Source organism: Mobula hypostoma, chromosome 15, assembly GCF_963921235.1.
Source record: "Mobula hypostoma chromosome 15, sMobHyp1.1, whole genome shotgun sequence".
Lineage (NCBI taxonomy): Eukaryota > Metazoa > Chordata > Chondrichthyes > Myliobatiformes > Myliobatidae > Mobula > Mobula hypostoma.
The window spans coordinates 14,961,057-14,974,237 of record NC_086111.1 but is presented as its reverse complement, the minus strand read 5'-3'; the positions used below and the strand labels follow the sequence as shown (position 1 = coordinate 14,974,237).

Sequence of the window (13,181 nt, the reverse complement as noted above, 5' to 3'; positions counted from 1 at the left end):
TGCAGTTTCATGCTTTTTGTCTTAAGGTTTTCTTTTTTCCAGTCTAACGGAACATTACCTGAATCATGGGAATCTCATGAGCTATATTTCTGATGGCAGGACAAAATCCACCTGAAGTCGGGGTCCTGCCAGCCCACAGCTCCAAATATTTGGTCATTCTTATTGCTCTGGTGATTGCAATCCTCCTGAGCTCTTCTTTCTTTCGAAGACCCGATCCACACCATTTCTGGAATGTTATTTGTAACACTGATGGGTAAATCTGTTTAAGTGAACTGCCATCTTCTTGTACTCTGCTATCAAGTCTCCAGACTTACCTTAAATACAACCAGCACTTTCTTCAACCTCCTGATAAGAACAAACCACCCTATCTAACCAGCAAAGATCCAACAGCATCTGTCTATCTAGGTGGTACGTGGTCTCAGTAGGTCCTGGGTAAAAGAACATCTGTTTCTCAAATATTGCCTCCTGCTCCATCTTCAACAGATATCATTCCATGGCTCAGAACTTCCCCAGTAAGGATGAAATAATGCCCAGGATTTCAGCAATTTTGCAGGGCATACCATAACATATAACAAGCAAAAAGGTACTTTTGAAAATTTCCAGTGCAGCAGATGTGGTGGTTCATTTGTGCACAGTTAATATTGTACTCAAAGCTTTAATGTGGGACATAAATCCAGAAACTTTTACTTCAGAGGTGAGAATGCTTTCAACCCTATTGGTAATAAAACCAAGCGATAAAAATTGTTATGTTGGCAGCACTCCTCTTTAAAAGTAAAACTTTCTGAAGGGCTCTTAGGCCTGTTGTAACAGAGGCATAAAAGCCTTTACTCAAGCTTGAATATAGCAATGGGGCTGGCATTGCTTAACAACTTAAAATCACATGGTTTTTGCTTTGTTTTCTGTGCCTTGGAAAGCAGAATCCAACTTCCAAGTTTCTATCCTCACTAACACCTCAGTTCTACTCCATTTCAATTAGTTGTTAACCTCCTACTCAGATTCTAATCCCCTGTTTCTTCTTTCTGAGTGTTTCCCATCATTATCCAGTTTCATTTCCTTATTAAATTCCAATCTTTATTCTTTGAAATCATTTCCATCTCCCTCTATACAACAATTGGGGCACATTTTTCTCAAACATCTGTTATGCATCTTTTCCCCTCCTTAGGTTAATGTTAAATTTTCTCCTTCCCTATAAAATTCCTAAGTGTGCTTTCCCCTACTCAGTTTTCTTTCTGAGGTCCAGCTTCCATCCTATCCACAACACCACAAGACTGTCAAAACCCCACCATCCTTTAGCCGGAAGGTGGTGAATCTGTGTTCATTACCACAGACAGCTGTGGAAAACAAATCACTGGGTATATTTAAAGGAGAGGTTGGTAGGTCCTTGATTAGGTAGGGCATCAAAGATTACAGGGAGAAGGCAGGAGCATGGGGTTAAGAGAGATAATAAATCAAAGATGATGGATTGGTGGAGCAGACTTGACAGGTCAAATGGCCTAATTCTGCTCCTATGTCTTATGGTCTTCATCTTATACACCCAAAGCCCCAACGCTAATGATAGAGAAATGTCCTAAATAAATGTATTTATAAAGGGTGCATAATAGTCTCACAAACAGAAGAAATCTGTTTTTAGTTCAAGGTAAGTTGTGAGTATCTACACTTTGAAAGGATTGTTGAGTTTAACACGACTGATACCATGCAGACAGACTTTCAAAAGACTTTGACGAACAACCACAATCAATTGTCTGGCAAGAGTGAAATTAAGGAATTAAAGAGAAATAGGCTGCATGGATTATAAAAGGGGCCAAGGGATAGAAAGCAAATAGTAGTGGTGAACAACGCACCTTACACAAATCAATGCAAGTTTCTTATCTTGTATTGATAGTTGTTATTTGTTTAAGAAAGTTGTAGGTGCCACAAAACCCCAAAAATGAGAGGAAAGGCTGGTGGAAAGCACTGACATGTGGCAGATGACATTTGATACAAATGGAATGTTTTGGCAGAATGAACGAGAAGCAGCAATGTGAACCAAGTGATACTATTGTACAGGGGGTGGAGAAATAAAGATCAGAAACACAAGCACACAAATCTTAGAAAGAATAGGTGAGGAGGTTGTTAAGAGTACCAACATGTTTATAAAACACTTGATATATAAAATAGAAAGACTGAGATTCAGATGCTAAGGACATTATGTGTGGTTTTATGAGGACAACAAGCTGTTGGCAAACTGCTATTTTTCTCCTCACCACAATAATGTGTGGTCAGAGGAGGGACAGCCTCGGTCTCCATAACAAGCTCTTAAAACAGAACAAGTTTCCAATAGCTGCTTTAACTGTACCCATGGAATTAAGAAACTTAATCCCCAAGGGCTCTGCAGGTAAGTCAAGACATTGTTCAAGCTGAGGTTGTATCAAACAGTCCGGCTCACAACAAAAAATATACAAGCAACACACACAAACTGCCAGAGGGGCCAGGGTGTATCTATGGAAAAAAGTACAGTTGACGTTTCGGGCCGAGACCCTTCAGCAAGACAAATGTTTGCAATTACTGAGCTGCTAGTAGAAAGTAATGTTGATTCTGGTCAGCACCAGCTTTAGTTTAAATAAAGAACAAATTTCACACAGCTGATCCTAACGAAAACAATAAAATAAAGAGGACAATCTTTTCTAAAATAATTACTAATTTAAAATGTACCCCTCCTGTTGACAATTTGCATTTTATGCACAGGTCCATGCCTGGGTCAGAGAGAGAATGGTATTATTTTAACCCATTCACAAAGAACATTATTCCATTCTACAGCATTCAATACTTTCAGATATTCAGAGCTTGATAGTGAATAGAGGGGCACAAGGAGTAACTCTGGAAGTAAAAGTGGCCTTAGCAATGCTTTGAAGCTCAAATTCAAAATCAAAGTAAATTTATTATCAAAGTACATATATGTCACAATAAACAACAGGAATTCTGCAGATGCTGGAAATTCAAACAACACACATAAAAGTTGCTGGTGAACACAGCAGGCCAGGCAGCATCTCTAGGAAGAGGTGCAGTCGACGTTACAGGGAAAGCAGGATCTCCCAGTGGCCACACATTTTAATTCCACATCCCATTCCCATTCTGACATGTCTATCCACGGCCTCCTCTATTGTAAAGATGAAGCCACACTTAGGTTGGAGGAACAACACCTTATATTCCGTCTGGGTAGCCTCCAACCTGATGGCATGAACATCGACTTCTCTAACTTCTGCTAATGCCCCACCTCCCCCTCGTACCCCATCCGTTATTTATTTTTATACACACATTCTTTCTCTCACTCTCCTTTTTCTCCCTCTGTCCCTCTGAATATACCCCTTGCCCATCCTCTGGGTCCCCCCCTCCTCCTTGTCTTTCTTCCCGGACCTCCTGTCCCATGATCCTCTCGTATCCCTTTTGCCTATCACCTGTCCAGCTCTTGGCTCCATCCCTCCCCCTCCTGTCTTCTCCTATCATTTTGGATCTCCCCCTCCCACTTTCAAATCCCTTACTCACTCTTCCTTCAGTTAGTCCTGACGAAGGGTCGCGGCCTGAAACGTCGACTGCACCTCTTCCTAGAGATGCTGCCTGGCCTGCTGCGTTCACCAGCAACTTTTATATATGTCACAATATACTACTTTGGGATTCAAGAATGCAGGCATTTACAGGAAAATAAAGAAATACAATAGAGTTTATGAAGATCTATATATAAATAAAGACTGACAAACAAATGAGCAAAAGAAAATGAATTTTGCAAGTAATATATAACTAAGTAATAATACTGAGAAATGAGTTGCAGATTCCTTGAAAGTAAATCTGTAGGTTGTGGAATCAGTTCAGAGTTGACGTGAGTGAAATTATTCCCGTTGGTTCAGGAGCCCAAATAACTGTTCCTGAACCTGGTGGAGTCGGACTAAGGCTCCAGAATCTTATTCTGAATGGCAACAGCAAGCAGAGAACATGGCCAGATGGTGGCGGGCCTGGATAATGGATGCCGTTTTTGTGTGACAGTACTCTATGTAAATGAGATCAATGGTGGGAGGGCTTTGCCTGTGTTAGACTGGACTATATCCATCACTTTCTGTAGACTTCTGTACTCCTGGGCATTGGTGTTTCCAGGCTGCAGGTGAACTGGACCAGAGAGAGCAAGTCAGGTAGACATTGTGTCATGGGCAATATTGAGGAGGTCTGGTTGGGAGCTGAAGAAAATTACTTCTGATTTCTCACGGTAAAGCTGGATGAATTTCTCAGCCATCCAGCCCTTAATCTCAGACCTATGCTGCACAACACAGACACACAATTTTGCTCTTGGATCTTCTCCGTACTAGCTACCAAGCCATGAGAATATCAACAGTTGCATATGTGAAAGCAAATCTGAATGCTGTATTTGATGTTGACAGGGAAGCCATTTTTCCCTTCAAACTAACAGAAGCTGAGAGGAAAGGTGTGGAGACATGACGTACCAGTGTTAGAACTTAAACACCGTTCAGTAATTTAGTTGGTTAATCTACTATGTTATAAGTTAGAATTTAGAACATCATAAATTAAGAACCAAGAGCCCACGTTTTACTCAGGCTGATCTCCTTCGCCTAAGTGCTGATCCAAGAGCATATCTCATCCTAGATCTGGGATACCACATTGGAAAGTACAAACACTGTAAGAAAGTCAGACTACAATATTTGACTACACAGTGTATGATGATGCACCTAGGTCTATCACTAAACATCAATAAATTGCAGATGCTGGAAATCTCCATCAGCATGGACCAGTTGCACCTAAAGACCTGTTTCCAAGATGCATGACTCTCTGAAATAAAACAGAAAATTGTAGGAACACTCTGGAGGTTATGCAGCATCTCTAGGAGGAGTTACATTAGTCCGGATGAAGGTTCTCAGCCCGAAACATCGATTGTTTACTCTTTTCCATAGATGCTGCCCAGCCTGCTGAGTTCCTCCAGCACTTTGTGTGTGTTGCTTGGATTTCCAGCATCTGCAGATTTTCTCCATCTTTGATCTTCACTGTTTAACACGATGGTACTCTAGTGTGGGTACTGATGTAAGCATAATGCTGCATGAACCCAAAACCTGTTAGCTTGCCCAATGCTGGTGCCAAGAAGAAATATCAAAGTTAATATCAGATAAAAGAAAAGGGCTAAAGATATTGCTAAAAGAAGCCGAGGAGTGGGATTATTTCAGAATTCAATAAAGACAAAAGCATTAGTAAGGAAAGAACAGGCAGAATATGGGAGCACACCAGCCATAAACATAGAAACAGAAACAAAGAGTTAAAGTTTTTTTTATAGATATTTAAGAAGAGTAAGTTAATCTGGGTCACTAACAGAATGAGACAAGAGATATTATATTGGGAAATAGCAAGGAAATTAAACAAATATTTTGTGTCCAGCTTTGAGGAAGATACAAAAAAAATCCAGAAAATGGAGGAAAATATGTGAAAAGTGAATAAGGAGTTCATAGTAAGAAATCATGAGTGGCCTTTGGAAATATTTTGAACTATCAGTCTAGCACGTCTTACAAAAAATTGTGTGCCATCATCTTAGAGAGAAAGTGAAAGAAACTGGTATATCTGAGGCAAAGGCAAAAGGAGTCAATTTTGACCCTCAAATCCAACTGCAGGAGGAGTAATTTATGGGGCAATATGTGTTTTAGGTATTGTCACAATCTAACGTTTAATAACCAAGTATCAGGAGAGTCACAAGAACGTGGAACGATGCAGCAGTGGAGTTCACTTGGACTTTCACATTTGTGCTGACACTTTGAAGGGAGAATTTACATCCACTTCCCTGTTCTTTCCCAATAACCCCTTACACATGTTACCTTTACAGAGAGCACAACAGCACAGTACAAGTCCTTCGGCCCACAATGCTGTACCAGCCTTTTAACCTACTCTAAGATCAATCTAACTCTTCCTTCATATGTAGCTCTCCATTTTTCTATCATCATGTGCCTAGCTCAGAGTTTCTTAAATGTACCCAATATATCTGCAGCTACCACGACCCCTGGCAGCGCACGCACCCACTACTTGTGTAAAAGAAAACTTACCTCTTGACATTCTTCCAATTACTTAAAAATATGCCCCCTCGTACAAGCCATTCCTGCCTAGGAAAAGGACATCTCTGGACTTGATCAATGCCTCATATCATCTTGTACACCTCTATCAAGGCACCACCCGTCCTCCTTTGCTTCAAAGAGGAAAGCCCTAACTGACTCAGTCTATCCTGATAAGACATGCCCTCCTGGTAAATCTCCACTACACTCTGCCTTAAGCTTCCTACAATGGGGAAACCAGAACTGAACACAATATTCCAAGTGTGGTCGAACCAGAGCTTTACAGAGCTGCAAAATTACCTTGCAGCTCTTGAACACAATCTTCTGAATAATGAAGGCCAACACACCAGTTTCAGGTCTTATTAAATCCCTTCTTGCTAGTTACTATTGTTTCTGATTCCATTACTCTTCCAAACAGTGCTTTCTCAAACAGCTCATCAGACCAAGTGAATAAAATTCTCTCCTCATTCCCAGTTCATTTGCATCCTCGAGGAGAATGATGATGAGTGGCTCTCATGTGCAGCATATGCTCAAGCCTCTTAATCTTCTCAAAATTAAATTCTGTTGTAGATTATTAACAAACAGGTCTCTAAATACTGAATGCAATACCAATGGCAGAATCTTGCTGCTCTGTTTGCTTGAATTACTCATATAGGAGGCTATTTGGCCCATCAAATAAGTGGCTGCCAGAGGGATCTGAATCCCCCACTTAATTTCCCTGTACCTATTCTCCCCACAGAGTCGACCAGTATGTGTTAGGGCAATGACTTTATTCAATTAACCTACAATCAGCAGATTTCATTTTGCAGGAGAAAAGAATCAGACAGAATGTGCAAACTTACTGCAGATAGCAGCAAATGTTAAGATTAAACCCAGGTTGCTTGGAGCTGTGAGGCAGCAGCTATACCAGCTGAATCACTATTAAAATAACTGTTAGCTTAGTTATAACCCTTCCAGTTTTCAGGACTGGCCAGTGTATTATTAAGCTATTTTGACCACAAGATCCCCAGTGTAATCCACACTCTCATTTGGGGTTCGGCTCCAATTGCATTCTTTGGGATTGCCTCTCCTAGTTCAAGTTTGCAGGAATTAGTGCTGGACCGTGCAAATAATGGGCATTATAGCTAGAGGCCTGGAGGTGAATATCCCGCTTGTACTGGGCTCATATTTGGCTGCAGTATGACAGGATGAAGGGTACCTGTATAACTATGCACTAATAATAGCTTCAGTAATGATGCAAAGGTTAAAAAAACAGAAGCAGGAAAGCTATTATCCTGTCTGTCCTTGCTGATGCCCCATTACATTCCTCTGAATGTCACTTGGAATATATTATGTAGTGAGTAGACGTAACATTACTGCTGGTCTCATATTACGGGATATATTTCACCGATACAGTACAGGACTCAGCAATCGCTAGAGAGAATAACGCACTACAATGATATTTATAAGCCATTAAGATGGTAGGTAAATATATTTTCTCTTTCTCCACAGGAGAGGATCCATTTTGTATTGATTGGTAGTCAATCTAAATTACTCAACTAAACAACTCAATTCAATACATAGGAACAGGCTCCTCATTATGTAATAACATATTGCAAAGCTATGACTTGGGAATAAGCTTTTACACACATTAGGAACTTTTCTAATCCAATCCCTCAGATAACTTCAGTAGTCAGACTGAAATAAAGTAGCAGCGGAAATGGACAAGGCAAACCAACAAGCAAATTCTAAATTTGTAAGTGGTGAAAAATGCAAAAGCCCCCCCTCATTAGGTGCCAATTACCTGCAGTGTTTGTACTGTGCAATTCCATTTGGGTTTCACATAATTGGATCAAGGGACATTTGTGCCCTTACCTGTTTTCCAAATGCTTCATGTTAGCCCTCGGAGGGCAACTTAAGTGTTTCTGAACTCCACCCAGTAACAACTATGACGAGAATTTTCCATTTTCTTGGCATTTCTATAAATAGAGGCCCAGGTTGAGGAAGAGCGTTGTACGCTGGCAGACCTGCCCATGAGTGCCATGTGTTACTTATAAGCTGAATTCCCCAATGCAAAGAGGGCTCTCCAAATGCTTCACAGTCAATTAAGTTTTATTTTCAGGTACAGTTTCTGCTGCAAGGAGAAATCTCGGAACCAACATGTTTGTAACAAAATCCTACGAACAACAACGTGATAATGATTTGATAATCCTGATAATGATTTTCCTGAGGGAGACAGCTTTGACTGCCAAGACCTTCAAAATATCGCCACACGAACATTTTATACAAACAAGCAGACTGGGCCTTATCTTGCCACTCACTTCAAAGACAGAAGTTTTAAGTAAGAGAACACACCAGCAGCCGGCAACAAGCAGATCAAAGTCATTGCTGCAGCAGATGCCAATTCGCTGCAGTGGAATCCTGACTTGCTGAAACAACAGATTTCCAGGGAAAAACAATAAACTCTGATGCAGAGGAACCAGATATGGCTCCTGGTGCCCTGGACACAGCACTGTCTAAACTTTACATATCACTGTGATCATTCTATCACTGGGGCAGGTGCACATGCTGTGTAATAAGCAGAAAATGCAACATATTACCAACCAGCAGAAGGACAGGAGCTAATGCATTTATACTCCAGTGTGATGAATCAGAAAGAAAGGGGCTGGGATTTGAACCTACAATATGAGCCTAACAGTACATTTGAAGCAATGTATTCCATAGCGAGTGAGCCACAACTCAACAATGGTCCCCTTCGCTGTTCTATTGGGGACCTGGATCAAGAACAGCATTGAAAGATATCTGAAGACTGTCTGCTCTGTCTGGGAGTTCTGCACAGCACAATCAGATGATCACCCATTCAGCAAGAAGCACCGAGCTCTGGATCTCACACCCAATGTTGTTTACGAGCCATAATGGCAACTCATCCTAGAAAAGTGTGCAAACTCCATAATCATCATCATGAAGTAGGAAGCACGTTTCCACTTCTCTTGTTATGGTGCCTTCGCAATGACTCTCTTTCACTCAGAGTGTTAGTCTCAATCCTAATGTTTTTGTCCTTACACCTTTATGCATTCCTATTCATTTTAAATCCCAGGGTATTATAGCAGCTTTAGGCTGCCTTTGACTTTGCATTGCTGAGAAAAATGGGTGCTGTTTGCAGCTCACTCCCACCGACTAGTGGTGCACAGTGGTTGTGCACCACTGCATTGAGACCTACTTAAAACATTGCCCCAACTACTGGCCACCAATCAGCATCAAGCCTCACTCTCAGCGAGCCTCCTATCCACACCAGTTTAAATTGAGAGAGATCAATTATATACAGGCTGTGGGATTGCACGGAGCTTCATACTCGTCATGAGCCAAAGCAGAAAGTTATGAATTGCTGCCGAGGGATGATGTGTCGAGGTTTAAAGATCCGCCCAGAGGGAAACAAGTGACCGAAGCAAAAGCATCAAGGGATAAAAGACTTCATCATTTATTTTGCACTTGCTACCTGCATGTTCTGTGCAACTTCATTTGCCTAGAGACTACAGAGAAGGGAATTTAACAATTGATGACACTGTATGTGTGCAGATGTGCTCCCGAGTCAGCAGCAGTCGCAACTCTGCCAAGATGAAAGACGGATACTAACTGGTCTGAAGAAAATTATCAGCTGTAAGTACTTTCATTAAAAGACAATGCAGGGAAATGTCCTGTGTGAATTAATATTGTGATATTATGCCATCACATTAATATAGCCACCGTCAGTGTGGTTAGACATGCAGCACTGAACTCTAAAAAGCGGCAACCCCGCAATATGCGGATCCCTGTGTAGTTCACGGTCCATCGTTTAATGCTGAACCTGATGTGAAATGAAAGAGTCTGATTAACTCCTGGTAAACTTCACCACAGCTCTCAAGAGTGTAACACCATGAGTAGTCCCGGACTGGTGATTCTAGCTCTGTGGTGGCTAATAGCAAAGTTGTTATCGGATTCAATCTCCAAGGGAGTAAAAGCCAGCCTCCATGCTTGTCCTGGGGTATGCATCTGTGCCTCGGACCTGCTGAGCTGTGTTAGTCGGAGTCTGTCCATGCTCCCTCCTGGACTCCCCAACACTGCAACTAGCTTGGACCTAAGTCACAACAGCTTCCATCAGCTGCAGGACAGATGGCTGGCTCAGCTACCTCGTTTGCACATGCTCCGAGTTGGGAACAACCACATCAGTCACATTGCAGTAGGGGCCTTCCGTAATGCCTCCCGGCTTACGCACCTGGACCTGTCCTCCAACAGGCTGCACTCAGTGGAGAAACACTTCTTCCAGGAACTGACCAATCTGCAAGAGCTGCTGCTTTACAACAACAAGATACAGCAGGTGGACAGTGATGCCTTGCCTGCTCTCAGCAACGTGCAGAAGGTGTATCTCAGCTGGAACCAGCTGACCGATTTTCCTTTCAGTGCAATGCAGGACAACAGCCTGCCTCAGCTGAAGATAATGGACATCTCCTCCAACAAGCTCTCTTCCATTCCCATTGATGAGGTGACTGCATTGCCTCAGACTATTAAGAATGGACTCTATCTTCACAACAACCCTTTCACATGTGATTGTACCCTGTACAGCATGTTCCTGCACTGGGAGAAAAGCGGATTTAACTCCGTTCAGGACTTCCGAGAGGAGCACACCTGCCTGGTCCTTAGGCGACCCGCAGCCTCACTGCGCTTCCTGAAGCACCGCAAGATGTTTGAGAACTGCACCCTTGTTGGCCAAGAATCGATCAGCACGGGAGACGCCAACTTCATGGGGGAGGTGGGGAAGCCAGCGTTGATTACCTGCGAGACCAGCCTGCGGGGTGAGCAGACAACCTACCTGTGGATTTCACCGAACAAAGAACTTATCACAAACAACTTCAACCAGATGATCAAACTCTACTCCAACGGGAGTCTGGAGATCCGTAAGGCCCGTAAAGAGGACTCTGGTATCTACACATGCATAGCAACCAACAAGTGGTTGAAGCGCAACGACACCCATGAGGTCAATGTCACCGTAATCCACGGAAAGCACAATAGCGAAGGCTTCAACACGGGACTCACCACTCTCCTAGGGTGTGTGGTGAGCCTCGTCTTGGTGCTCATATATTTATTTCTGACTCCATGCCATTGCCGCTGCAGGCCATCGCAGAACCCCACCCTGCCAAACGAGTGCAGTGCCCGCTCCTCGATACTAAGTGCCACCCCGCCCTGCAATGATGAAGCTGGCCGCAAAGCTGGCGGAAAGCACGTGGTGTTCTTAGAGCCCGTAAAGGACTGTCAGAATGGCAAGATACGGCTTGCTATCAGTGAGGATTTCCCAGACATCAAAAACCCGAAAATCCTCCAATTGAAATCAGACTCAGACTCCATCAGTTCAGTCTTTTCAGACACTCCCATTATGCCCTAGGTTCTTGTGAGGATAGAAAGGTTTTCCATGTACTGAGTAACCCAATCTACTCACTGAGCATTACTGGTGTGAGTCAAGTACCCAAGTGATGCTATGCACCAGCACTCGATATCATACACCAAAATGCACTTCTATAAGTTTACGAGTAGTTCTGGCACAAGTCATTCAACAGCACCCTGTGTTGGGAAATGTAGGTAATGGTATTGTGCAAATTACAGCTCTTTGCGCTCCTCACAGGGTTGGAGTGGATCTCACCACTCATCCTGGTGCCTTGTGTTTGGCAGAAGTCTCCCTCCAGCCAGTGACAGGAGCAACAACAGGAAAGATGTGGGATAAGGGAGGCCAGACACTTACCAGAACTTTTCAACTGATGCTAAATGAAGGAACTATTCTATCAAATATATTGTCCTAATTGCATACATATAGTATTTAACAAAGCATTGTATTATATCATGTATTCCATATCCTCTGCAATGATGTAATCCTTAATAGGGCCTGATTTATAATAAATAATATGATTTGTTTCTACTCCTGTATATCTCATAGATCAGATGAATGGACAGAGATTAACAAAGGATGCATGTTATTGGTGCTGCTGTTACAGAATATGGAAGTGCTCTCAGCTTCATTTTAGCCTATTTTTAAGAAAGGGAAAAATTTAGAAAGACTTGCAAAATCGATTTGTTATAATTTTCTATCAACTCTTCCATCTCATTTTTTTTGCTTAACCATTTTGTAAGAACACAGCTTGATGGAACTTATTGGAAGGGAGGGGGTCACCTCAGGCATCAGGTGTTTTCAGATCATTTTGTAAACTACCCACAGCCACAGAAAGGTAGAAAAAAAGAGGACATGGAAAATAGGGAAAGAAATAAACATAGGGTTTTCTGTTTTTAAAGACAGCAATATTATTAATAGTACTTGAAGGAAACACATCAGAACTTTAATACTGGTTTACAAGCAAACTGCTGCTTCGCTAACTATTTTCCAATATAACCTGATTTTAACTCTCGAAATATCATATAACTCCAAGACAGCAACATGTTACATTGCACAGATGTGATGATGATCAGATAACAGTGATACTGAATGATTAATATTAGTGCAGATACTGTAAAAATCTCCTGGATATCAGAAACAGAATCAGAATCAGGATTATTATCACTGACATGTCGTGAAATTTGTTGTTTTGCTATATATAAGTAGTGTAAAAAGACAGCAAAAATAGTGAGGTAGTGCTCATGGATACGTTGTCCATACAGAAATTTGATGGTGGAGGGGAATTGAATTGAATTGACTTTATTTCTTACATCCTTCACATACACAAGGAGTAAAAATCTTTACGTTACATCTCCGTCTAAATGTGCAATCATAGTAATTTATAAGAAATAGAACAGTCAATGTAACATAGAAATACACTCAAATCAGCATGAGTTAATCAGTCTGATGGCCAGGTGGAAGAAGCTGTCCCGGAGCCTGCTGTTCCTGGCTGTTATGCTGCGGTACCGTTTCCCAGATGGTAGCAGCTGGAATTGATTGTTTTGGGGTGACTCAAGTCCCCAATAATCCTGTGGGCCCTTTTGACACACCTGTCTTTCTAAATGTCCTGAATCATGGCAAGTTCACAACTACAGTGTCTGCACCACTCTCTACAGAACCCTGCGATTAAGGGAGGTACAGTTCCCATACCAGGCAGTGATGCAGTCAGTCAGGAT

General features: G+C 42.0%; 2 protein-coding genes across 4 annotated transcripts in view; one reads left to right on the top strand and one right to left on the bottom strand.

Annotated features, from left to right (window-relative positions):
* LOC134356709 (E3 ubiquitin-protein ligase RNF123) overlaps nt 1-13,181 on the bottom strand; it is a 435,173-nt gene that overhangs the window by 85,928 nt on the left and 336,064 nt on the right. The gene's annotated exons all lie outside the window — the stretch shown is intronic.
* amigo3 (adhesion molecule with Ig-like domain 3) lies at nt 9,385-11,956 on the top strand. Its single transcript, XM_063068371.1, has one exon. The coding sequence runs from the start codon at nt 9,964-9,966 to the stop codon at nt 11,464-11,466; it is 1,503 nt and encodes a 500-aa protein (XP_062924441.1). The 5' UTR covers nt 9,385-9,963; the 3' UTR covers nt 11,467-11,956.